The sequence below is a fragment of the Ursus americanus genome, chromosome 2 (assembly GCF_024610735.1).
Source record: "Ursus americanus isolate L20-20 chromosome 2, mUrsAme1.1.p, whole genome shotgun sequence".
NCBI classification, from domain to species: domain Eukaryota; kingdom Metazoa; phylum Chordata; class Mammalia; order Carnivora; family Ursidae; genus Ursus; species Ursus americanus.
Genome location: NC_142128.1, coordinates 21662302 through 21687886, shown reverse-complemented (window position 1 = coordinate 21687886; position 25585 = coordinate 21662302). Strand labels below are relative to the sequence as shown.

Below are 25585 nucleotides of genomic sequence, written 5' to 3'. Positions count from 1 at the left end.
GATAGACTTTTTTTCTTCAGATGGCGCACACATATGACCAGCGATTGTGAGTATGGGTCCCCATCAGGCCCATTTTACAGTTGAAGAAAGTGAGTCTCTCTGGGGAGGCGACAGACAGAAGGTAGGGAGTTCTCTTCTGAATGGTTGGGCAAGCAAAGCCAAGAATTGTCTTTGTGGTGGATATACATATATATATCGATATATAAAATAAGATTGCTCCTCCCTACCTCTGCAGTACGTGTGTGCGTATGTGTGTGTAAGTGTGTGGAGCCACAGGCCTTTCCGAATGAGTGACAGCGGGAGCCCGTCCCTCCAGAAGACGCGTGCAGAATGACCAATGGGATGGATGCGGGGTGGTTGGGTACCAGTGTCTGCAGAGGCCGGGTGGAGTCCGTCGCGCCCACCCTTGTCACCCCCCATCCCCAGTCCCCGTTGGTCCTTCCGCTCCGGGTTCCCCCGGGGGCGCACTCAAGGTGCTCACCCCCTTAATGCAACCCCGGGCCAGGAGCGGGTAGGGGGTGAGGCTCAGGTCTGACGATCGCAGGCTGCGGTCCCCGCGCCGCAGCGCTGCGGCTCTGAACACTTCGCTGGGAGGCCGGCAGCCTCGGGGTGCCAATATGTAAAGCAGCTGGCGGCGCTGGGCGGGGCCTGGGCGCGATGCAAATGAAAGAGGCGGGGCCTTCCCGGGGCTCCGCCTCCCTCCCCCGCAGCTGGGGCCAGCGGTGCCAAGCGCAGCTGGACGAGCGGCGGCAGCTGGGCGAGTGACAGCCCCAGCTCCGCGCGCCGCGGCGGCCAGAGCCGGCGCAGGGGAAGCGCCCGTGGCCCAGGGCGGCAGCACCGGCCGCCTCCTCGCGCGCTTCCCCAGCCCGCAGCCCGCGGTCCCGCGGCCCCGGGGCCGGCACCTTTCAGCTCCCGCTCCCCGCGCGCAAGATGGCTGACCCGGCTGCGGGGCCGCCGCCGAGCGAGGGCGAGGAGAGCACCGTGCGCTTCGCCCGCAAAGGCGCCCTCCGGCAGAAGAACGTGCACGAGGTGAAGAACCACAAATTCACCGCCCGCTTCTTCAAGCAGCCCACCTTCTGCAGCCACTGCACCGACTTCATCTGGTGAGAGCGCGCCGGCGCAGGGCACCTTCCCGGGGCCCCGAGGGGAGCGCCGTGCGCGGGGTGTGCCCCGAGGGGGAGACGAGCACCGCCCGGCCCGGCGTCCCCCGGCTCCGCGCTCCGGACGCCCGGGTGCAGAGTCCTGCGGCTTTCCCCTCCCCGGCCCCAGACGGCTGGCCGCAGGGCTCCTCCTGCCTGCTCTTCCTCCCAGCCGCCTCGGGAGCGCCCCGGGGCCGCGGGGCGGGCGCCGGTTCTCCACCTGCTTGGAGCGCGGGGTGGCTGTCCCTCCCCGGGAGGGCAGCACCTCGACTGCCCGCTCGCCCGGGGTTCCCCGTCTCCCCGCCTCCTTCCGGGCTTGCGGCGCCCGCATTCCCTCCCCTCTTTCCGGGGGCAGCGCCCTGGGTGTCCTCTCTATTTCCCGGCGGGCGTGGAGCATCCTTTCCTCCCCTTCCGTGTCTCCCGCCGTGGCGCCCTGGGTTATCTCCTATTGGGCTTCCCTGCGGGCCAGGGTTCCCCTTTGCACTCCTCAGTTTCCCCCTCGCATCACTGCGGGGACTCTTCTCCCCTACCTCTCACCCCGTCCCTCTAGGCTTGGGGAGCCTTTTCTCTCTTCCCACTTCCCCAGGGAACACCACCGCCGCAGGGTTTCTCTCATCCTCCCCTCTGGATGCGTCTTTATCTCTTCTCTTTCCCCGAAGGTACTCGGGCATCTCTGTAGGCAGATCTCCCGCCTGCCCCCCCCCTCCCCGCGACGGGAACGCTGCCCCCATCCCGCCACCTGGTGGTCGCAGCCTCCTTTCTTCTGCCTTCTGGGGGTTACCGCCGACCTCCCAGCTGCCCCTTCCCCCAAAGGCGGAAGACTCTTGGGCACCCGCCTGTGGCTAGGAGGTTGCACCTGGGGTAGAGGGGCCGGGTAAGGGGGGGGGGGTGACGTGGGGGAACTAGCTGGTGGCTGGGCCCCTAGGGCTGCCTCACGTGTCTCTTTCTGCCTTTGCAGGGGCTTCGGAAAGCAAGGATTCCAGTGCCAAGGTAGGCTGTGGGGCTCTGGGAATGCCGTTTGTGGGAAGAGATGGTGAAAAAGACTTTCTAGAACTGAGTTAGGCAGAGAGTGAAGGTATCCCATTTGTCAGAGTGACCTGCCAAGCCGGGAGTGCACCACCACCTTTTAAGGGGTGTGTGTATATGGGGGCACTGATGCTCCATTCAGGAAAGGGGGGTGGAGCCAGAGGCCCTACCTGCCAAGGAAGGGCACGCACCCTTTCTTCCTTCCCAGCATCATTAGAGTCAGATCCTGCCTCCTGAACCTGTCCTGCTGGGCCAATCCTGCCCCTGGAGGAAGTGTCCCCGGGGGCCATTTTTGGGAGGACCCCTCCTCTCCCTAATTCCTTCTCACTTGCCTTCCTCATCTCACAGAGTGAGGTTCTGCCTCCTCCCCTGCTTCACAGAAGTCTCCACAGGTGGCTGCTGCGTCTGCATTTGGTGCATCTCCTTGAAAGGGGACTGCGGTTGTCCCCTGGGCTGCCTCCCTCTCTGCCAAGAGGTCGTTACAGATGGGGTGCCTCTCAGACACTGGTTTAAATGGCCTTTTCTAGCTTCTGGCTGCATACAGAAAGGACGCCAAGTGACAGGCTACCTGGGTCCTTGCACCTGGTTTGAGATCCTTGACCCCAGCCAGGGATGCTCAACCTAGTGGTGACTTTTCATCATGTGTAAGGTGGCCTTGGCTGACTCCGGTTGAAAGTTCACTCTCCAGGGTCAAGTTACCTGTGGACTTGTTTAGCTCTTAGGCTGTCAAACGTTTTTTAATTTGATGTCAACGTTTAGAACTGGGAGATTTTACACAGATACCTGAATTTCCAGCTTCAAGTTTGCAGAGAGTTGGTCCCACTTTCTCGTAGAAACAATCCTTCGGAGCTATTTTCATAGCTGCGGCATGTATTCACCATTTCATCCCAGTCCTTCCTTCCCATCTGGGCCAGCTTCACCCGTGTCTGGCTCCTGTAGGCATTTGAGTTTGCAATTTCTGTCCTGGAAAAATTTTTTTTTCTCTCCCCAATTTTTGGCCAGGTGTGATTGAGTTTGGTGCCTCATTTGTGGGGTGTGTTGTAGGGGCACATTCACTGCTTCTGGGGAGCTGGGTCTGATCAGGAGAAAGAATGCATTAAGCGTTCAAGAGTCAGAGATGTGACTTAGCCGGGTCTGTGTTGTCGCAGCATTCCCCCTTCCAGGGAGAAGTCAGATGATCCCTGGTGAGTGTGGGTGGCATTGTCAGTTGCACAGGAGGCTTGCTGTGTAGCACTGCCGTCTTCTGGGACTCGTGGGTTCCCTCCCTCACCTGCGATCCAGGGAAGAGCTGGCCCAACCAGCTTGCAGAGCTGTCCTGCCTCTCTGACCAAGATGTGGAACCTCAGTCTCACGTTCTGCACCAGAGGACTTCCCAAGCCCCTTTATTATTTTTTTCAGCTTTATATACTCTTATTTTTTATTTTATTATTGTTTTAATCGAAGGATTGTTACCATACAGTGTTACATTAGTTTTAGGTCTGCCCAGATCCCTTTAAAGTGGCAACAGCTGAGACCCTGTTGCAAAGAGATTGTTTCCTAGAACTTCGGCCCCTGGAGCACAATACCAATGGTGTCTTCATGCTGCAATGTGTAGATGTTCTTTGAGGTTACCTTTCACTTTCATGAATCAGTTTCTGTCTGTCGCTTGCTGGGATCTGGGATGAGTTTTGGACATTTTTGCTGCTGCTTTCCTCCCTGCTCAGCAGTTACCTGGGGAAGTCAATCTGAAATGTGTAGGTGATGACAGGAGATCCTGTTTTTCAAAGCCTGGAAAGTGGTAGGAATTTTCTGGTATAGTGAGAGTACAGCAGAATTAAAGTTTCTAATCTAATACGGCAACTTTAGAGGTAGAAGGTACTTATTTTTTTTATCACCATTCTTTTTCTCCTCTCCCTGAGAGGCAGTGTAGGGTAGCAGACATCTGTACAAGCCATCAGGTAGGTTACTGTGGATTTGAATCCTGGATTCGAGACTTCCCAGCCGTCTTGTTTTGCTCAGATTCCTTGTTTGTAAAATGGGTCCAATAAACAGTACCTACTTTAAAAAGTTGCCAAATAGGGGTGCCTGGGTGGCTCAATCAGTTAAATTTTTGACTCTCGGTTTCAGCTCAGGTCATGATCTCAGGGTCGTGAGATTGAGCCCTGATGTCGTGCTCTGTGCTGGGTATGGAGCCTGCTTAAGATTCTCTCTCTTCTGCCTCTATCCCTCCCCTGCTGTATGCACAGGTGCTCTCTCTTTCTCTCTCCCCCTAAAATAAATAAATAAATCTTTTTAAAAAAGTGCATCTGATTAAAATGGGGATCTACATTTTTTAGAGAATACATAAGGTTATATTCTCTCACCTAAGTCAGAAGTCCAGAGCCCAGGGTCTTAGTTCCTTTCAGTTTTCTGCTCTACCATGCAGGAGTGACACTTACCTCATGGTCCAAATAGGATGCTAGACTATCCAGTCATCACATCTTTATTTCAGCTAGCAGGAGGGAGGAAAGGGTAAAAAAAAGGCAAAGGCCACATGCCCACTGTCACTTATGGAAGCTGCTGCAAGATACTTCTGCCTATACGCTATGAGCTAGAACTTAATCACACATCCACACCTTGCTACACAGGGGTGCCTGTACACTGTAATGTTAATTTCAGGTAGCCATGTTCCTGGCTACAGGTTGGGGGGGGGGTGTTCCATTTCAAAAGTAGAAGGTGAGGGGCAGCCCGAGTGGCAAAGTCTGTTGATCGTCAGACTCTTGGTTTCAGCTCAGGTCGTGATCTCAGGGTCATGGGATCAAGCCCTGGGTTTGGCTGTGCTCAGCATGAAGTCTGCTTAAGACTCTCTCCCTCACTCTCCCTCTGCTCCTCCCCCCTGCACTCTGGTGCACTCTCAAAAAAATTTTTTTTAAAGATTTTATTTATTTGAGAGAAAAAGTGAGAGCGAGCAGGAGCAGAGGGAGGGGCAGAGGGAGAGGCAGAAGCAGGCTCCCCACCGAGCAGGGAGCCCAACGTGGGACTTGATCCCAGGGTCCTGGGATCATGACCTGAGCTGAAGGCAGACGTTTAACCAACTGAGCCACCCAGACGCCCTTCTCAAATAAGTCTTTTTTTTTTTTTTTAAAGATTTTATTTATTTATACGACAGAGATAGAGACAGCCAGCGAGAGAGGGAACACAAGCAGGGGGAGTGGGAGAGAAAGAAGCAGGCTCATAGCTGAAGAGCCTGATGTGGGGCTCGATCCCATAACACCGGGATCACGCCCTGAGCCGAAGGCAGGTGCTTAACCGCTGTGCCACCCAGGCGCCCCCTCAAATAAGTCTTAAAGAATAAAAAGTAGAAGGGGAGAGGGGATATAGCCTGCATTGTCCTTGGGGAGGAGGTAGGTGGATGATCCTTAGGCAGGGAGCCCACTGAGCCTCCATGCTCCATTGTGCTCTCATGGAAATTGGGGATGCTGGGATGGTTTGAGGGAGGAAAGATGGAAAGTCCATCAACCATAGGAAGTCAGGGATTTCTTGAGAATAGATTTCCTTGCTTTTGTACTGCTAGAGGACAACATTCTAGATTGCCGCATGATTTCTCCCCTTTGTTACCACTCTATTTTCTATAAAACCACTCTCGTGAGGTAGTTTAAGAATGTCTCTGATGGGGCGCCTTGGTGGCTCAGTCAGTTGAGTGTCTGCCTTTAGCTCAGGTCATGGTCTTAGGGTCCTGGGATAGAGTCCTGCATTCAGCTCTATGCTCAGTGGGGAGTCTGCTTCTCCCTATGTCTCCTCACACCCCTGCTTGTGCTCTCTCTCAAATAAATAAAATCTTAAAAAAAAAAAAAAAGAATGTCTCTGATGACAGACACTGGGGCTAAGTGTCCCTATTATGAAACTGACTAAATTCTGGGTGAAAAGTGGGAGCCCTCAGAGAAGCAAGGCAGACTTTTCTCTATGGCATTCTTTAGAGGACCCTAGAACCTTCATTTGTGCATTAATTGTAATGAAGGCAAGCCTTTGGGTGGAATTAAACTCTTACCCCAAGAAGTTTTGCAGTTTGGCAGAGAGAAGAACTTTTTCTGTTAAAGAAAGTCACTTAAGTAGGAATAGGGAGGCAATAAAATCTAGAGAACTGGAATTCAGAGCATGGGGTTGGAGTCAGATAGAACTGGGTGTGACTGTGCTCTGCCACCTGCTTGCTGTATAAGCTTCAGTAAGTCATCCACCTGTAGTGGCCTCAGTTTCCTGATCTGTAAAATGGGGGCTGGGAGTGCCTGGGTGGCTCAGTCGGTTAGGTGTCTGCCTTCAGCTCGGGTCTTGATCCCGGGGTCCTGTGATCAAGCCCCCATTGGGCTCCCTGCTCAGCAGGGGTCTGCTTCTCCCTCTCCCTCCGCTTGCTGCTCCCCCTGCTTGTGTGCTCACTCTCACTATATTTCTGTCTCTCAAATAAATAAATAAAATCTATTAAAAAATAAATAAAATGGGGGCTGATGGTACCTACCTCATAGGGTTATGGTGAGCACCAAAGTGCAAGAGAGATATCCACAATAAGTAACCGTGACTCTAAGTGAGATGATCATTATTACTTGATTCGTGGTAGGAAAATGTGTCAAAGTGGGACAGAGTTCATTCTGGAAGTCACTGAATGACTAGGCTGCTTTCGTGTATTTAGGTAGGTTTTCCTCTCAGGTGTGTTTCTTCACAGACTTTGGGTAACACCAGTGTGTGTACTGCTCAGCATCTGGGCCCAGCCAGCCCAGCTAGCTCAGATTGTCTTTTCTCACCCTTTCCTTGTGAGAAAGATCTCAAGTTCTTGGGGACTCTCTAGAAAAACCCCAGCACACTAGTTTTCTGACTATGAAGACCTAGCAGGGATGATTATAATGAGTAAACCAGCTCTTACCTTTCCTGTGCATATCAGAAAACCTGTTTTTTGGCTTTTTAATAGAAGTTATTCTTTAATAACCCCAAAATGTTGGGGCACCTAAGTGGCTCAGTTGGTTGGGTGTCTGCCTTTGGCTCAGGTCGTGATGGCGGAGTCCCGGATCGAGCCCCGAGTCGGGCTCCCTGCTCAGCAGGGAGCCTGCTTCTCCCTCTCCCTCTGCTCCTCCCACCCGCCATTCATGCTCTCTCTCTCACACTCACTCTCTTTCTCAAATAAATAAACAAAATCTTAAAAAAAACAAAAAAAAAAAAATCCAAAACCCACTCCCAAAATGTTACATGAATTCAACCATTGCTGTTTTCATCAATGTCAACTCTATGGAATACAAGTTTATTTTAGTCTGTAGTCAACACATATAGATTAAAATATGCTTTTTTTATTTTTAAGATTTTATTTATTTATGTGACAGAGAGACAGCCAGCGAGAGAGGGAACACAAGCAGGGGGAGTGGGAGAGGAAGAAGCAGGCTCCCAGGGGAGGAGCCCGATGTGGGACTCGATCCCGGAACGCTGGGATCACGCCCTGAGCCGAAGGCAGATGCAACGACTGCGCTACCCAGGCGCCCCTAAAATATGCTCTTTTTAAAAATTTTATTTATTTATTTGAGAGAGAGAGATCACGAGCAGGGGGGAGAGGCAGAGGGAGAAGCAGAGTCCTTTTTGAGCAGGGAGCCCGATGCAGGACTCGATCCCAGGACCCTGGGATTATGACCTGAGCCGAAGGCAGACACTTAACTGCCTGCGCCACCCAGGTGTCCCTAAAATATGCTCTTTTTAAGCACAACAATCTGGGGTGCCTGGGTAGTTCCGTCAGTTAGGTGTCTGACTCTTGATTTCAACTCAGGTCAGGATCTCAGAGTTAGATCAACCTCCAAGTTGGGCTCTGTGCTGCTTGTGGAACCTGCTTTAGATTCTCTCCTCTCTCTGCTCTTCCGCCCCCTTCTCTCTCTTTCTCTCCCCTTCTCTAAAAATAAAATAAAATAAAAACAAATATCAAAGGTTAATTTTATTTTTGGCACAGTTTTCCCTGGCAACTTACAATATGATATCCTATATTTCAGGTTGAACTTTATCAGTAAAATCATAAAGAGGGCTTTTTTTTTTTTTTTTGGTACAATCGCTAAGTCAGGCTGCAAGCTACCGGAGCTCACATCTATGATTCCATTTCCCTCCCTTCCCAGAAGCATATCCCAGAGGCCTGTGAGTCAAACTCCACTCACCTCTTAGCTTTCTCTGAATGTGTCCTGAGGGTTCTATGGGGATAAAAGGCAGAGGCTTTTTGACTTTGTATTTGATGGTTTGACTTTTTTATTTTTTCCACCTGAAGTGGGATTTCAGGCCCAGAGTCCCAAATGAAATAAAAATCTTGAGGTGCGTTAATGCTGGGTCTTAAAAAGGAGGGCTGATGTGTTAGAGAGGCCACAATCAATTCACCTTGAGCGCTAGGGCACTCCGGGCAAGCTGGAAGCTTTGTCACTGGGCAACAGAATGCCTTTCTAAGTAAATATGGAAAATACGACCTTTGGAAATGTAGTTGATAAGATACACACGTTCTTAGAAACTAATTTAAAAAAATACGGTATTTCTGAATACTAGCTATACTGCCAGTGTATTTTCCAGAACAATATACCACATGGTTATGGTGCATTTGGGTCAAGAAAGGAAAAGATAACAGAGAAAGTAATTGGTCAGGGATGAACCAAAGGTTTGAAAATAATTTATACGTGTTCTTGTTATTGGAGCCCCTCACTCTTCTTTCTTTCTTTTTCTGCCTAGTTTTCTGTTTCTGTCTGTGAGCATGCTCACACACGTGTGTAAATACACTTACATGTAAATACATCAGTAGGTGACAGTTTTGAGAATATTCATCTCCTTTTGATGCTTTTCAGCTATAGGTAGTTAAATTACCAGGTACAATTTAAAGTCCATACTCTGGTCTTTTGACTTTGGAGTCCAGTTAATTCTTGGGTAGGTAGAGGGATCGGCTGAAAAGTTCATCATCTCTGGCTGATGCATTAAAAAACTTGGTCTCTTATCATTTTTGGCATTTGATCTAATATCATAGATTTTTTGACTTGACTCATCCTATCTCTCTGTTGAAATTGTGTGATGTTATATAGCTCGATATTGACCTTTTTATAGAGTATCCAAAATCCACTGTGTTTACATGTGGCATTTGGGGGTGTGATGGGTGCTTGAAAATCTGGTAGGAAATTTATATACTTACTACATGCATTTACCCATCCATCCATCATTCCATATATCCATCCATCCTTCCTAAAGGATTCACTCATTGAGTTCTATGTGTCAGGAACTATTTTAAATGGCGGGGATACAATGGGTGAATGAGATGGAGAAGATCCTAATGCCATAGAGCGTCCAGTGTAACGGGGAGAGAAGATACTCTACGAATCGTTGCACCAATATTTAAGTTTCCTTTCACGAAGTGCCTTGCAGGAAATGTGCAGGGTGCTATGAGAATTTATAAGGGCATGTTAGCTTATGCAGTGGTTGGGGTGGAGTGAGGCAATTCTTTGGTCTTGAGAATTAAAAACCGAAAACAAAAGGCAAATAACTCCCTGTCCTCTGAAGTAATTGGAGAAAGTCTGAGTTGCCAGGGAGCTAGAGCTAAAAAATTGTCGTGAAGCTGCTCGTATCCTGGATCAAGATACACAGAAGTCTTTTTTTTTTTTTTTTAAAGATTTTATTTATTTATGTGACAGAGAGACAGCCAGCGAGAGAGGGAACACAGCAGGGGGAGTGGGAGAGGAAGAAGCAGGCTCCCAGCGGAGGAGCCCGATGTGGGACTCGATCCCGGTTCGCCAGGATCACGCCCTGAGCCGAAGGCAGACGCTTTAACGACTGCGCTACCCAGGCGCCCCAAGATACACAGAAGTCTTATCTCTGTGATATTCTGTAGAGAGGATGACTCTTTCCTTGTGCCATGGTCCCAAGTATGATGAATATTTGGTAGAATTAGATGGTTACATTAAGATGGCTTCTCTCCCAGTTCGACAATTTCATCTCTCAGCTGATAGCTCAGAGAATGAGCTGGCTTTCATTTGGTGGTGTGGGGGCTGTGTTTTGAGGTGGCTCTTCTACAGCAGAAAAATTAGACCATTTCCGAGGTGGAGGAGCAAGTCTGAGCGGACAGGCTGAGAATAAATAAAAAGAGCAAAGCATGGGGCGCCTGGGTGGCACAGCGGTTAAGCGTCTGCCTTCGGCTCAGGGTGTGATCCTGGCGTTATGGGATCGAGCCCCACATCAGGCTCCTCCGCTGGGAGCCTGCTTCTTCCTCTCCCACTACCCTGCTGTGTTCCCTCTCTTGCTGGCTGTCTCTCTCTCTCTCTGTCGAATAAATAAATAAAATCTTTAAAAAAAAAAAAAAGAGCAAAGCATGTCAGTGAGAGGCATCTGAGCTGAAAGCCAGTTTTTAGGGGCACAGGATTATTCGCATCGCCTCCCAGATACTTCCCTCACCCTTGGTCCAGGGCTGATGTTCTAAGACTGTTCCTTCTTTGGCTTAGGCCATGTTTTTCCTCAATTGGAAGATAATTTGTAAGTAGTTTCACAGTAAGCCCTATAGAATCACATATAGAGAATGATCCTCTGTCAGTTCTCTTCTTTCTGATTTCATCAAGGAGAAGGTCTTGGTTTGGTGCTACTGTGTCTTTATCGCTCCTCTAACACAAATTTGGGCATTTAGTAAATGTTCTTTACTGTTTATTATGAAAGAACTACAGGAAATTATGAGAACATAAGGACATGTTAGTTTCTACCCGTAAACCATCTCCTCCTCCTCCCCTCCTCCCTTTTTTCCTATTCTCCCTCTGGGCCTCATTTTGAATTGGCTATTCCTTGTTGTGAAGAGAGGAGGAGAGTTCATTGTCTTTCCTGGAAATGGTTGGTGCTGGAAGAAAGCTTGATGTAACAGAGGATTGAAAGACACCATGCTTGCAGGCTCCAGAAGGGTTTGGAAGAGACAGGAGCTTTTGTTCAGCAATGCCAATCTTTTAATATTACTAGTGTTATTGTTGGCTGATACCTTTTCATTGTCCTTTGTCCTGCTTGTCTTTTTCTCCTGGATGTCTTCTTTTCCCTCAGCCCACATGCAGAACTTTGTCCTACTGAGTCAGAAGGGGAACTCAGACCTGGACTAGGAGGGTTCACATGCCCTCCTGTTGAGTCTTGGCATTTGCTAAGTAGATGGAAATTAACTTAGGTCAACAATAACCACGTTCCTGGTTGGGGGGGGGCGGGTGGAGGGAGAATTCTAGATTCTTTCTTCTTTTATCTTGCCACTGCCCAGTGACCAGACTTTGGGTTTCTAGATTGGCAGTGTAAATTGAATTGAGAGTGCAGGCTCAAAAATCAGGGTTGGTTTCAAATCCTGCTGTGTCTCCACGCCTCAGTGATCTTGGGCTGGTGAAACATGATCCTGCTTGATTCAACCATCTATCTACCCATCCTTGTACCCACTGACCCACCAATCCATTTATCTGTTCACTCAGCTATTTTTCTATACATTATTCATTCGTCCATCCATTCATTCAGCCAACCATCCATCCATTCCCCCATCCATCTAGCCATCTGTCCATCTGCCCATTCATTCAACAAATATTTATTGAGTGCCTACCATGTGTCAGGTACTGTTTTAGGCACTGAACTAGAACAGTGAACCAGACAGAGTCCCTGCCCTCATGGAATTTCCATTCTAGGGGAAGGAGAACAGCAATTAATAAGTACTTTAGAAGAAATACAATGTATAATGTCAGGTTGCAATACGGGCTTTGAAGAGAAATAAGACACTAACCTTGCCCGCGAAGGTCTTCCTGGTCTTTTGCGGGGAGACCAGCACATGGCCAGTGAGTTCCGGCACATCAGTGAGATGCGGGGTGGCATCCTTGCTCCTGGGAGGGGTGGAGAAGCTTCCACAGAGGAGGTGACATTTGGGAACAATCTTCCAGCAGGAGTAGGAGTTCCCAGATTGACAAGAGGCTGGGGGCTGGGGAGGGTGTTTCAGGCAGAGGACAGCTCAACTTGACTCGGAGGAGAGAACAGGGCTCATGCAGGGAACAGGAAGGAGGGTGTGTGAGGGAGGGGGTGGCGCTTGGAGCCACACGTCATCTGGGAGGGTTTGGACCTTGTGAAGGCAGGACAGTGACTAGGAAGTGCTTGTTGTCATTGTTTTAAGGCGGGATGTGTGAGGGTGAGTGAAGTGGCCAAATGTTTGCAAAAGAGGAGCGTGAAGTACATTTGAAACAGTGATTGCCATGACTCAGATCCTGGAACCCCAGGCTTATGGGGTTGGAGGGCAGGTAGGACAAACTGAAATGACCATTTAGAAGCTGTGGGGGGTGTCACCTGAGCATGTAGGGGCCGCTGCTATTTTTCACATCGTAACAGAGACATTTGGATTTTCATGTCAGTCACATTGTTGATTGCTCTATTTTGGGAGGTGGTTACTGGGTTATTTTTACGGTTCTAACAATAGGGATATCTCTCTTCACTGTATCCTGAGGCGGAGAGGGCCATGGAAATGATTTTTCCTGTGAAAGGAATCCTCCCACTCCCTCTCTCCGTCTCTGCTGCTGTCACTTATCCAGCACGTGTTAATTGAGCACATGCTGCACGGGGTGGCAAAGAGTTTGTGCTTCGGAGACAGAAAGGCATTGGTTCAAATCTTGGCTTCTCGTTATGGAGCCTTGAGCGTATTACTTAAACTCCGAGCTTTTGTTTCTTCAGAGGTAAAAGGAAGTAATCATATCTCGTTTATAGGGCACACGTCAAGTGTTTCCTTACCGCCTTGCCTGATAGACAGTGAACCCTTGGTAATAACAGCTTTTCCCGTTATTCCTACGGCTGGGCGCTGTCTTGTCCTGACTGACTTTATAGTCCTGTTGGGGAGGCAAGGGCGTTGCTCCTGAATCAAGGACTTGATGCAAGAATGAATGTGTTCACACATTGTGGGCAACGGCATTAGGTGCAACTTACAATGTTTCTGAGCCAGAAACTTAGCTGGGGTCAGAGCTGTGATAGGAGCACGGGTGAGCAACAGTGTTTTCTGTGCAACAGCTTCCTGGCTTTCGATGCTTTAATTTGTGGGAAACCTCCAAAGCTGAATCGAGATCTGTGATTGTCCCATCTGCTGTCTTCATTTTGAAAATGTGTTGATGGCATTTCAACTTTAAATAGATTTCTGACCATTTTACTTTTTCAATTTTGAGTTCCCTTCATCCTCCAGATGGAATGTTTACGTGCTCTTTTGGGTTGAAGAAGAAGCTGCCAAATAATGTGGGTGAAGGTGGAGGGTGAAGTCTGCAGGACTGTCTCTTGTCTTGTGATGGTGGGGCTGGTGATTTTTATGAGATAGCCCTATTCTGAAGATGTTCCTTCCCTCCCTAAAGGTGGGGGTTATTATTTAGAATTCTGGCAATGATGCAAATGAGAATTTTGATAGTTATCTGGACTTTATTATTTTTTTTAATGTGTGCAGCAAAATTTATGGTTGGGAGTATTGATAATTCTATCTGGGCCAAACAGTGCACTTAGGGAAGTAAGATTGGTGTATAGAGCGGGAAGGGACTTCTTTGTACTTCAGTTAGTTATTATCTTTTGATGGTTGGCTTTTCTGTTCTTCCCGGGATTAAGTCCAGAATCTTTTTTTTTTTCCAGATTTATTTACTTATTCGAGAGAGAGAGAGAATGTGCAAGTGAGCAGAGGGAGAGGGAGAGAATCTTAAGCAGACTCCATGCTAAGCTTGGAGTTTCAGTGAGGGACCCGATCCCACAACCCTGAGATCATGACCCGAGCCAAAAGTAAGAGTTGAATGCTCAACCGACTGAGCCTCCCAGGAGCCCCAAGTCCAGAATCTTTTAACATGAGTTACAAGTCTTTGTCTTCCGGGTCCTCATGAACCTGGCTGGTACCTCCCTTTTATTCACTTTTCACTTTCTAGCTGAAGACCCAACTGGTCTTCCTTAATCATGGTATACTGTTGCCCACCCCAGGGCACGTGCACACGTTCTGTCTTCAGCTTCAGTTGCTCTTCGCCTTCCTCTTCCCCAGTTAGCCTCCTGCTCCTCCGTCAGAACTTAACGCAGTGTCACTTCTTCAGAGAAGCCTTCCCTGATTTTCCAAATCAGCTTCCCCATTGTACAAAATCCCTTGTCAGTTTTACATTTTGTAATTATCAGTTTGAGTGTTTAGTCTTTGCCACCAGAGTGTCAGTTTCATCAGACTAGGGGCCACATCTGTCTCATTTCCTGTTGTTTCTGAAGTACCCAGCTCCAAATCTGGCTCGTAGGACGTGCTCAATAAATACCTATCAAATGAATGAATAGTATAGGGGAGAAATGACTCTAGAGCGAGTCATCTGATTTGGGTTTTGGTGCTAGTTTTCTATGGCTTGATCTGGCTCTGATCATTTTTGTTTGAACTCCCCCTATCCCCAAATTGCCCTATTATTAGAGCCTGTTGGGAAGTGATTTTCAGAATGTGTTAATGCTGCAGCCCTGATATCGGGCACAGCGCCATGCTTTGCCCACATTTCTCTGTGAAGATAAACAGTCCCTCCACTTGAGTGCTTGCCTTTGTTCGTCATGGACCCTGGTGGACTGTAGTGAAAAGTATGTTCTCACACATAATACATGCTGGAAGCCACCTCAGTTGCCTATCAGCAGAATGGGGGATACACAATGGAATATCACACAGCAATGAACAGGAACAACCTACAGCTGCATAGAACGTAGATGGTTCTCCCCAGCATAATGTGAGCTAGAAAAGCCAGACACGATACCTTCTGTATGATTCTATTCACTGGATGTTCAGGAGCACACGAAACTAATTTTAGAGGTTAGGATGGTGATTACCCTGCGGGAACTGGTGGGGACTGAGAGCAGCTCCTGGGATGCTGGCAATGTTCTGTTTCTTGATCTGGGTGCTGGTTACTTGAATGTGTTCGGATATTGACATTTCATTGAGCCGTATACTTATGCCCACTTTTCTGTTACTGTATTTCATTATTTTTTAAAAGATTTTATTTATTTGAGAGAGAGAGAGAGAGAGATAGAGATACTATGAGCAGGGGAGAGGGGACGGGAGGTGGGGACAGGGAGAGGGAGAAGCAGGCTCCCTGCGATGCAGGGCTCAATCCCAGGACCCTGGGATCATGACCTGAGCCAAAGGCAGATGCTTAACTGACTGAGCCACCTGGGTGCCCCCATTATGCTTTCACAGAACATTTAAAAAGCAAGTGTAAGTCATTGAGGCTGAACCTCAAAAATGTTAGTTGGGACTCTTTCAGTTTTACGCACAGAAGTGAAATCCGTATGGGCGACAAGCACCTTCTGGAGTCACCCGTTGAGGGATGGTGCCATTTGCCTTCTTGGGGCGACATCTGCTTCTTATTTCAATGTTGCCCATTGGTTGCAAACTGTAGAACAGGGAAGCCAGGGCACTCTGACAAATTTCCCATCAAATAATTTAGTTGTTAATACCGGGAAAACTTGAGCTCATAAACTGTTTATAGGGCTTGCGTTTAAAAAAGTCTGTACTAGTTAAGGTATTAGTAAGAATCTGTTCAAGCTGTGGTAACAGATAAGCCTTCAAGTCTCTGTGCTTGACAGGAAGGGATTTCTTTCTGTCTCACAGCCCGGACCAGTGCAGGTGATTCTGGTCAGGCAGTTTTGCACGCGGTCATTGAAGACTCCAGCTTTCTCTCCGTTGGCCCCGTGGATGGGGAGAGAATGTGAGAAAGCATGCTCATTTCATTACCACCCCAGCCTGGAAGGGACGTATGTCACTTCTGCTCGCCTTCTGTGGGCCAGGGCCGTGGCAACTGAAAGGGGCACTGGGACAAGTCAGCCAGCTCTGTCTGGTAGGAAAACATGTTAGTGAACACAGCTCACACTGCTCCGGTCCCCAAAGCCATGATCTCCTCTCCTTTTGGGATGATGTAGCCAACTTGATCTCTTGCTTGACTTCAGGAAAACAGGTGTGACTTCAGGAAAACAGATGTGAAACTCTAGACCCCTTTATCTTATGAAACATATGAGGGTATGTTCCAGGAAGAGCATGGTCTGCTTTGTTACAAAGAGGGAAATGAAGACGCACTTCTCTTGTGTTTAGGTATTAAACAGTCTAGTTCTTGTCAGAAGTTCTAGTTTTCCAGCCGGTGAGAAATCTTGGCTCTCCTGGTTGCCAGTGGACATCGAAAACACTGCCATTTGAGTTAGGAGTAGGATCACCCGGTTCTTTTTTTTTTTTTTTTTTGTTAAAGATTATTTGTTCATTTGAGAGAGAGAGAGATAGCGCACAAGCAGAGGCAGAGGCAGAGGGAGAAGCAGATTCTCTGCAGAGCAGGAAGCCCAATGCCAGGCTCAATCCCAGGACCCCAGTATCATGACCTGAGCCGAAGGCAGACACTTAACCTTAACCGACTGAGCCCCTGGGCGCCCCTCCCAGTTCTTTTCTTTTGCTCATTTGTTCATCTCTCCTATGGGAGAATCCTTCAGCAGTTCGGCTTTCGGCTCTTTGGACACCTAATAAACCAATTACCTGTTGCTTGTGACAAACCACCTGAAACCTTAGTGCCTTAAAAGAACTATCATTTTATTTAGCTCTTCTTTCTGTGGGTCAGTAATTTGGCTGGGCTCAGCTGGGTCGTCCTTCTGGTCTGGGCAGGGGCTGGCTTTTCTTGGCTGGACTCACACATCTGGGGCCGCAGCTGAGATGGCTGGGACACCGAGGCCTTTCTTGGGTGGGGCATGTCTCTCATCTTCCAGCGGTCTAGCCTGTGCTCGGTCGCATGGAGGTGGCTGCATTCCCAGTGCCCAAAGCAGAGGCTGCAGGGCCTCCTGAAGCCTTGGCTTGGAGCTTGGAGCTTGTCACAGTGTCACTTGTGACATATTCTGCCAGTGAAAGCAAGCCACAAGCCCATCCGAGAAATAGAGGAGGAAATACACTTCCTCTTGATGGGAGAAGCTGCAAAGTATGGGTGGCATTTTGGGGAACCTACCAGACCAATTTCAGTGTGGCCTTTGTGACTGCTTAGCCTTATAAAACCTGCCCCAGTGCAGTGTGTGTCGGCTCACCTGTCCTTGCATTTGTGGCAGGTCCCAAGTGAGCGCTGACTGCTTGCACCTAATAAGAGGACCTAACTCATGGGGAAGTGGTGGGGCCACGTGAGATGGTCTCGTATAAAGGGAACAGCGCACCGCTTAATGCACGTGAAACGCTGAATACTGCCACCATCACCACTGAATACTACCACCATTACTACCATCACGACCACCATTACCACCGAATACTACCGTTATCACTACTAAATACTGCCACCCTCATCACTGAATATTATCACATTACTACCATCACTACCACCATTACTACTGAATACTACTGCCATTACTACCATTACTACCAGTTGTATCCTGTTGTGTACTTGGCACTGCACTAAGAGCTCGAGATTCAGAACATGAGGTCCCTGCCCTGGACGAGGGGGAAGATCATCAAAGAGACAGACATGAGGGTGAATTTGTGTGATCCAGGGTGGCGAGCGTGATTACAGAGCCGTGGTGGAGTGGGGCGAAGTCAAGGGCATGGGGTCAGATGTCAGCTCCTCCACTGAGCACATGTGGGGCCCTGAGCATCTTTCTTAGCTTCTTTAATCTTTGGTTTCTCGTCTGTGGAATGAAGGTGAGGATACAGAGCCTACCTCCCAGGACACCATGTAGATTGAATAAGACATGGTGTACAAAGACATGGGGTTGCTCATTAAATGTTCTGGAAAAAAAAGTCTCAAAAATACCCTCGGCAAATGTCCTGAAGTCATTCTGACTTAGTTCTCCTCCTGTGACTCTGCTTTGTCTTGAAAGATGAAGATCTGCACATAGGTGGCTTATTGGAGGAGTAGGTCTGAGGCACAACATGCATGAGGGATTGAAGGAAGCACGGAAAGGGGCTGGTTGCACTTTGGTACAGTAGTTGTAATAGAGGCCAAAGCCTATGGCTGGAGCTGGGATGGCCCTTCAGAACCAGGACAATGGAGACCTGCACCAAGTGGACATTGGCTGTGGGCTGCTCTTGGGAAAGTGGCATGACCTTGGGCAAGGCAGCTTCCTTCTTCAGGCGGGGACTTCCAGGGAGGTGCAGGTGTGACCATTAGCCGTCAGCTCCCAGCAGCTGGGGGAGCGAGTGTCTTGGCCCTAGAGGTAGGAGGAGGGCTTAGGGGATGCACTGTGGCATCCCCTGCATGCTTCCAGATCTCTCGTCGAGGTTCGTTCCGAACTGTACCTTGTTGATCATTAGTAAGCCTGTGGGATTTCACTGGTCCTTTCACAGAATTTGATTTACTTGCCATCTAGATTCATAGACTCATCTTGCCAAAACTGGAGCCTTATTTACAGAGAGCCTTAATCCAGGTGGGCCTAGGGACATGGGAATGTCTTGCCCACGGTCACCCAGCTACCAGGAAGGTGATCTGACATTCACATTAGCTGACCTCCCTCCCTCTAGACCATACCCTCCTGAGCCACAGGAGGTGCCAACCTGTTTTCTAAGCCTGGAGTCTGTGACCTCAATGCCCTGTTGCCCTTAAACCTTCCACCTTATTGCCGCTCCACCTTTCCTTGAATTCCTCTAAGTGTGGTTTTTTCACTGGATCATCACTCGTTAAGGGTCATGAAATCAATTTTGTAGGTCATGAACACCATGAAAAAATAGAATGAAAACTATCAGAACAGATAACACTCAGAAAGCATGAATATTGTTGCATGAGACTTTTATTTCATGTATGCGTACATAGGGGCGTGTGTGAACTGGGTCAAACGTGAAGCATTTCTCACTGTGGGTAACAGCGCGCGCGGTTGAAAATCGCTGTGAAAAGCATGGAGCAGAGGCACTGGAGGCTCACTGGCCCCTGGACTGCTGAGGCTTTATTTATTTCTAGAGATGATATAAATGCGTTGTTTTGAATTCTTTATAATGAGAGGTTTTATTTTCACCCTGTCACGATATCCCAAGATAATTTTGATTATTACCTTTGAGCTTGCACATATCACTGATGGAAGTTATTTTTCCCAAATAGGATTCTAAGTATAGGGTATGCGGTTTTTAAAATGGAATTGTTGATTTTGGTATAAGTGCCTGGCCTGACCTGTCACTTGGGTGAAGTGTCGGAGTACTGTGTCAAGTGCCGGCACAGAGCTGCAGAGAGAAGGAGCTGGCGATCCTGGGGGATAGTGTGGGTTGAGAAAGAAGTGTTTTACGTGCAGCATCAGCACAGAGGGAGGGAGAAGGAGGTGTTTAGGGTTGCACAGAGCTCCCCCTCCACCCCAGATGTGGAGGTGGGTCGCATCCCCATGGTGGCAACCTGCTGAGAGCAGCCTCCAGCTGGGACTTCCAAGGGCCCAGATGTGTTTATATCCTCTGGTGTCCCTGATAGGTGGGGGCCCAAATGACAGCTGGCCTCATTTTTTAACCTTTTGGCCTTTTCTGATTTGGGGCCTGCGGGCCACAGGGGGTCAGGGTGCTCCAGATGGGACAAACAAGTCAAGTGCAAGGAAAAAAAGGAAATCCTGTTCCTGCTTGGGTGAATGTGTGTGTTCTGCAACCCCAATAAGGGGCTCTCTTGGCTGGGGAGACGGTCTGGGGAATTTTCTATTTCCTAGGCATTTTCAAATAAGGCTTTCAAATGCTGCTGGCTCGAGCTGGTGTTTATTGAGTATGTATTACGTGCTGGGCAATGTGCTAAGAGCTTTTTGTATATTAACTCATTTAATTCCCACAATGGCCCTATGAGGTTGCTCCTATTAATATTCCCTTTAAGAAAAATTTCCCATAGTTACGTAGAGTTAGGACTCAAACATAGATTTGAGTTCAGGTTTGTAGAAAAGGAATATAGAGGTGATGATGGGGAAGGCGAAGAAGACAGTTGGTCTCTGAGGGCTTGCAATGAGCCGGGCATTTCAAAAACTTCATCCTTTTGAATTTGCACCCTCCACTAAGACTTGGCTATGATTCTTAGTCCCATTCATAGAGGAGGAAACAGGCTTGGTGAGGATAAAGAATTTTCCTAAGAACTGTAGAGCCTACACTGAATTCAGATCTGTCTGAATCAGACTCCCAGTTTTCACACTCATGTGCTAAGGTGAAGGGCTGAGGATGGGAGAGCCCCGTGGTGGGGAAGATCCTGGGCAGGGTGAGTGAGGACAGCATCAGGCCAGCTCTGGGGTGCATGCCGGTGACCCAGATCATTTCTCAGAGCCAGGAGAGCATGCCTGCCACAACCCGGGTGAAACTGGCTAAATTTGATGGGATGTGGAAACTCCTTAGTGGGAGAAATGTGTGCATTAAATCGTTTTTTGTTTTTGTTTTTGTTTTTTTTCCTCCCACTGAGGGAGTTTGCATGTGTGCAGATTTTTTTTTGCCATAGTCCCAAATAAGGAATTCAGAAAGTGGCCTCTGGTCTGAAGGCTTTGGGTGGTCATGTGACCATGGTCACCTGATTTCCTTGTGTCATTGTTGCGGGCTGGGAAGACAGGCTGAGAACTGTGAAAAAGTCCTTGTGTCATTTGGAAGGAAAGGGTCACATACTGCAGACATGTCCATGGGATGATAGTACTTCCCAGGGATCTGTTCTAATTTATTGAGGCACTGAGCTGAATGTTTACACGTGATCGTGTGTAAAGCCTATTGCACCCTAGGAACTAAGTCTCATTTTAGCTCCCTAAAGAATCTACGGGTTTGGGACGTTCAGTAACTTGCCCCAGGTCTTGAAGCTAAGAAGTATTTGAAGAGGGTGATGAGCCAAGTCTGTCTGAGTCCGAGGCTAGTGGTTCACACACTCTGCCGGGAACCCTGATCAGCCTTTGGGAGCGCAGGTGTGGCTTACGTCCCTGGGTATCTTTTCCAAAATCCATCCAGAGGAGAGTGGTATGAAAGGAGTCGTAGCACCGTGTGTGGTCCAGCAGGCATATTTGGTCATCCCTGGATGAGTGGGGAAATACAGGAGAACCAGGCATCTTTCTGCCCTCAGGCAGCCCTCAGTCTCTAGGAAAGACCCATCAATCAAACATTCTTTAATACAGTGTGATGGGTACTGGAACAGAGCTGGTGGCGGGAACCCTGGGGGCATCTTGCCTCCCAGGCTCCTGGGCAGGCGGCAGGGAAGGAGTCCTAGTTCTAGGCTGAGTTTTGAGGAAGTGAAAGCGGTGAGGGAATGGGGAAGTCTGTCCGTGAGGCGGGAGGGGAAGTGTGAGAGAGAGGGGACGCCTGGTAGGAAGAAGTAGTTGCACTGGGAAAGTCAGGCGTCAGGAAGAGAAGGTTTGGAAAGGACAGAGAGAAAGCCCTCCGGGATTCAGAAGTGAGTGTGACCCTTCAAGTTGGTGAGGCCAACAGCTTTAAGTGCTGACAAGAGAGTGGCTCACATAAAGGAGGGACCCAGGAGGACATCTTGGGGGAGCGGGAGGGGTGGGCATGGGTGGCAATGAGCCAAAAAGGGAAAATGGGTTGGAAATAAAGTAAGTTGAGAGGCCCGTTGAGAAATTCTCTATTTGCTTTGTGAGGTAGGAAGAAAAAAAAAAGAGAGAAAGATCTGGATTCAAATCCTGTGACCCCATGCAAGTTTCTTATCCTTAGTGCCTTCATTTTTTTATAAAAGGGTAGATGATAAGGATGGTACCTTCCTTATAGATTTGTGAGGATCAAATTTGATAGAACTTGTATGGGGCAGAGCAGGACTTTGGCACATAGCACACAAAGCATAAGAATATTGTCAGTGCAGTGCCTGGGTGGCTCAGTTGGTTAAGTGTCCAACTCTTGGTTTCGGCTCAGGTCAGGATCCTCAGGGTCATGAGATCGAGCTCCGCATGGGGCTCACATGGAGTTTGCTTGAGATTCTCTCCCTCTCCCTTCCCCTCTGTCCCTCCCCCAACTTGTACACATGTGTACATGCACTTTCTCTCAAATAAATAAATAAAAATCTTAAAAAAATATTGTGTCAGCCACTGAGGGAGTTCTCATTGAGGTATTTGATGAATAGGGTTATCCTAAATAGCAGTGGAAAATTCAAGAAGAGGAGACAACTTGCAGGTGAAGATGGTGAATTTTGCATTGGCTGTGTTGAATTTGAGATGCCTGTGGTATATCCAAGTGTAGGTATCCAAAAAGGCACTGGGAATGTGGAGAAGTCAGGGATAGAGGTAGAGATTTGGGGAATTATTAATACAGGGCTATATTTTTCTCAAAATATCTAAAGCATATCCCTGGTACTACCCAGAAGATTTTAATTGTGTAAGACATTGAACAACATGAAATTACTTATTTTTTTCTCTCTCTTCAATTTTCTTTTAATTCTTCTGGTTGCTAAGGAGAATGTCTCAGTTTGGGGCTATCATGCTTAAACATCTTTCTAATGCATGCTAATCTCCCTTTGAAATAAAAACAATAAGGCAACCTCAGGCTCCGATCTGTGTGGTTGCCAGAGTTTAATAATTTTAATTTTTGTGTTTTTCATGCTTGTCTGCTGTTTGGAGCAAGTGTTATTACTTTTGCAATTCGGGTTGTCTCAGAATGGATGCTTTGGTTGTAAATAACAGAACACTTAACAAGCTATCTGAAGGTAGGTGGCTCTAGGGTTAGCTTCATTGAGGCTTCCCAGGGTCATCAAAAACTCAGGATCCTCCCAGTGATTTCTTTGCCATCTTCAAAGTGTCATCAGGATCTCCCCTTTTGGTCCCCAAGAGTCACATCCTCATGGGACAGCATGAGGGCAAGAGGGAAGGGGCGCAGGACAAAGGATTTATCTTTACCTCATGTCATACCTTGGAACTGTGGCAGCTGCCCTTTGACCGTGAAGGACAAGGCTGACCCGCCATGAATGGCTGTCTGGAGGGAAGAGGAACTGTGCCCTTTGTGATGTCATTGAACCACGGAAGTAACCTCCCTTGTTACAATCCTGTCTCTGGAAATTTTGTTATCTAGCAGTTAATAAATTCTCTTACTGCTTAAACCTTTTCAGGATGGGTTTTCTATTACTTGTAGCTAAATGCACTGCATCTCATGTAATTTCAGATTATTGCCCCAACCTATTAGGAATTATTCCTTCCTTTTTTTTCTTGGTTTGATTTTATTTTTCTCTTGAGATTGGGTCCTATTTTCTTGGTTTTTCATATGTCAGTTAAATAATTTCAGAGTGTACCCTGAACGTTGCGAGTGTTATGTTGTAGACACTGGATTCAGTTGTATTTGTCTGAAGAATGTTGATATTTTTGTCTTAGTAGCTATTTTCTTGGCTGGGCAATAAACTGTCTCTTGGACATCAGCTCAGATGTCAGTTCTGTTTATCTTTGAGTCTTCTTTGAGGCTGTCCGATGCACGCGTGGTTCACGAGTCCGCCAGACACGTGGGTAGAGTTTGTGCACATTTGGGGTCCTCTTCTCTTGGCTCTCTCTGTTCTTAGATTCCCATCCTACTTTCCAGTAGTTGTGATTGACCTGAAATCTGCCCTCTGGCTCTGCAAGGCAGAAAGACTTAGGGTTTTGTGTTGGAGTTCTAGCTATTGCTTGGTGCTGACTGGCCTGCTCTTCCGGTAAATGCTGTCAAATGGCCATTTCCTTCTTTCAAATTTCATCCCTGCCCTCTGAAATCTGACCTCTTTTTTTTTGTTGTTTTAGTCTTTTAAACGTTTTGTCCACAGTTGCATTTGTTACTCACAGGAAGGTTGGCTACAGTTGAAATTTCCTTGACCATACCAGAAACAGAAGCCTTCTTTCTAACATGGGAAAACTGATGCCCAGAGAGGTTAAGCCACTTCCCCAACGTCACAGAGCAAGAAAGTGGCAGAACCTGGGTCCAAACTCAGGCTGCTGCACTCCTATCCAAGCTCCCTACAGGGTACCTGGCAGTGGATTTGCGCCTCAGAATAGTCTGCCGGTTTGGGCTTAGTTTCATTTTGGCACGGAAAATGTCTGCCCTTTGAGTAGAGCCGTAAACGCCAGGAAGCTGAGCTGGGCAGTTTTACGGCAGCCTTGGGTCAGTTTTGTCTTCTTCCAATCAGAATCCCTAGATTGGGTCCTTTAAAGGATTGAAATCAGTAGGCAATGTTCCAGGCAGAGTTTTGGATAAAACTTTATCAGTCAGCACCAATGAAGTGCCTGATGATTATTTATTCGGCAATCGTTTTACTGAAGTAAGTCAATAGTAAGTTGTGGTTATGAGAAAGGAAGTTCAGAGTTCAGTAAGTCCCTCCCCGCCAACCTCTTTTTTTTTTAAACATAAAAGAGGAAGTAACTGCTCTTTATTTTTGTACCAGCCTTGTCACTAATGGACATGGGGTAAAAATCTTAATTACACTGAGGTCAAGCTTTGAAAATTCGTAATAAGGTTCTCCCTTTCTCCTTTGTAGCACCATTGGCAGGAAGTTTGTAACTTTGAAATAATGCACAGAGCCACAGGGAAGAATCCTCATAAAATCTTATGGCATTTTGCCGTTAACTTTAGGAACAGAAGTGGTCCCGTCCAAAAAAACAATTTCCAGTTTTCTTTCCTAACCACCCTCTGTTCTATGACCTAGTTTACCCTTAGGTACCAGTTTTTAAGCTTCTTGCTGAATTTCTGGAAGTATCCCCACTTCCCAAGATTAAAAACACTGATGGAGCACCTGTTGTATACTAGGGGCTATACCAGGGATACAGCAGTGAACAAAACAGAGAAAGTCCTTGCTCCTTATGTAGCTTACATTGTAGTTGGAGGCAGACAATAAACATGTAAACAAAGAAAGATGAGATCATTATGGATAGTGACACATGCTAGAAAAGAGAAAAACATAATAGTTTTGTTTTGTTTTTTAAAGCAGAAACCTGTTTTTTTGGGGAGGATGGTGGTGGTGTGTGTGATTAAATGGGAAACAAAGTCATGCCTTCTTCCCCATTCCTCCACCCCTTAGTGGAGATAGGATGTTTCTTGTGACTAATGCTTCTGAGGTCTCTTAATGTGAGAAACAGAGAATGGACCAGAATGGGCCCATGGGCTGGTCACTGTGTTTTGTTTGGTGCATTTGGGTTGGTCGGTTACTCCCCTCCTTTGCCATAGGTCTTACCCCTCATACTTGACACAGATTCTGCCCCTTGGGCTGGATGGAGCGGAGTGAAGGTTCTGGAAGGGTAGACTTGAGCCCAGAATATGAAGAGCTCTGGAAGGCAGGCTAAAGAATCTGCATTTTAGACTTTGCATTCATTTTCATCCTCCTGTTCTTGAGGTCAGAACCCCACTTGGCCAAATTGTCCCCAGGCTCTGTAGATTCCTGTTGAATTTCCATCCTTTCTGCTCTTCCTCCAGCCTTAAATCATTCCCCCTCTTTTTCACACCTAAGTGTAAGTAGATAAGAGCAGCAGTTGTTAGCTCTATTGATTGTAAAGTGCCCGCATTAAAAATGTTAATTATCGCCCCTGGGAAGAGATTACACCAGTAGGTCTCAGGCTCTTAGAAGAGTCGCAAAAAGCCAGGTGTA

General features: G+C 47.7%; 1 protein-coding gene across 2 annotated transcripts in view; it reads left to right on the top strand.

Annotated features, from left to right (window-relative positions):
* Positions 1–784: 784 nt before the first annotated feature.
* Positions 785–25585, top strand: part of PRKCB (protein kinase C beta) — a 315575-nt gene continuing 290774 nt past the window's right edge. For both annotated transcript variants that reach the window (XM_045776452.2, XM_045776451.2), the window contains exons 1-2: positions 785–1103; positions 2098–2129. In XM_045776452.2, the coding sequence (XP_045632408.1) occupies positions 931–1103; positions 2098–2129 (205 nt within the window). In that variant the 5' untranslated portion in view covers positions 785–930. The remainder of the gene's footprint in view (positions 1104–2097; positions 2130–25585) is intronic.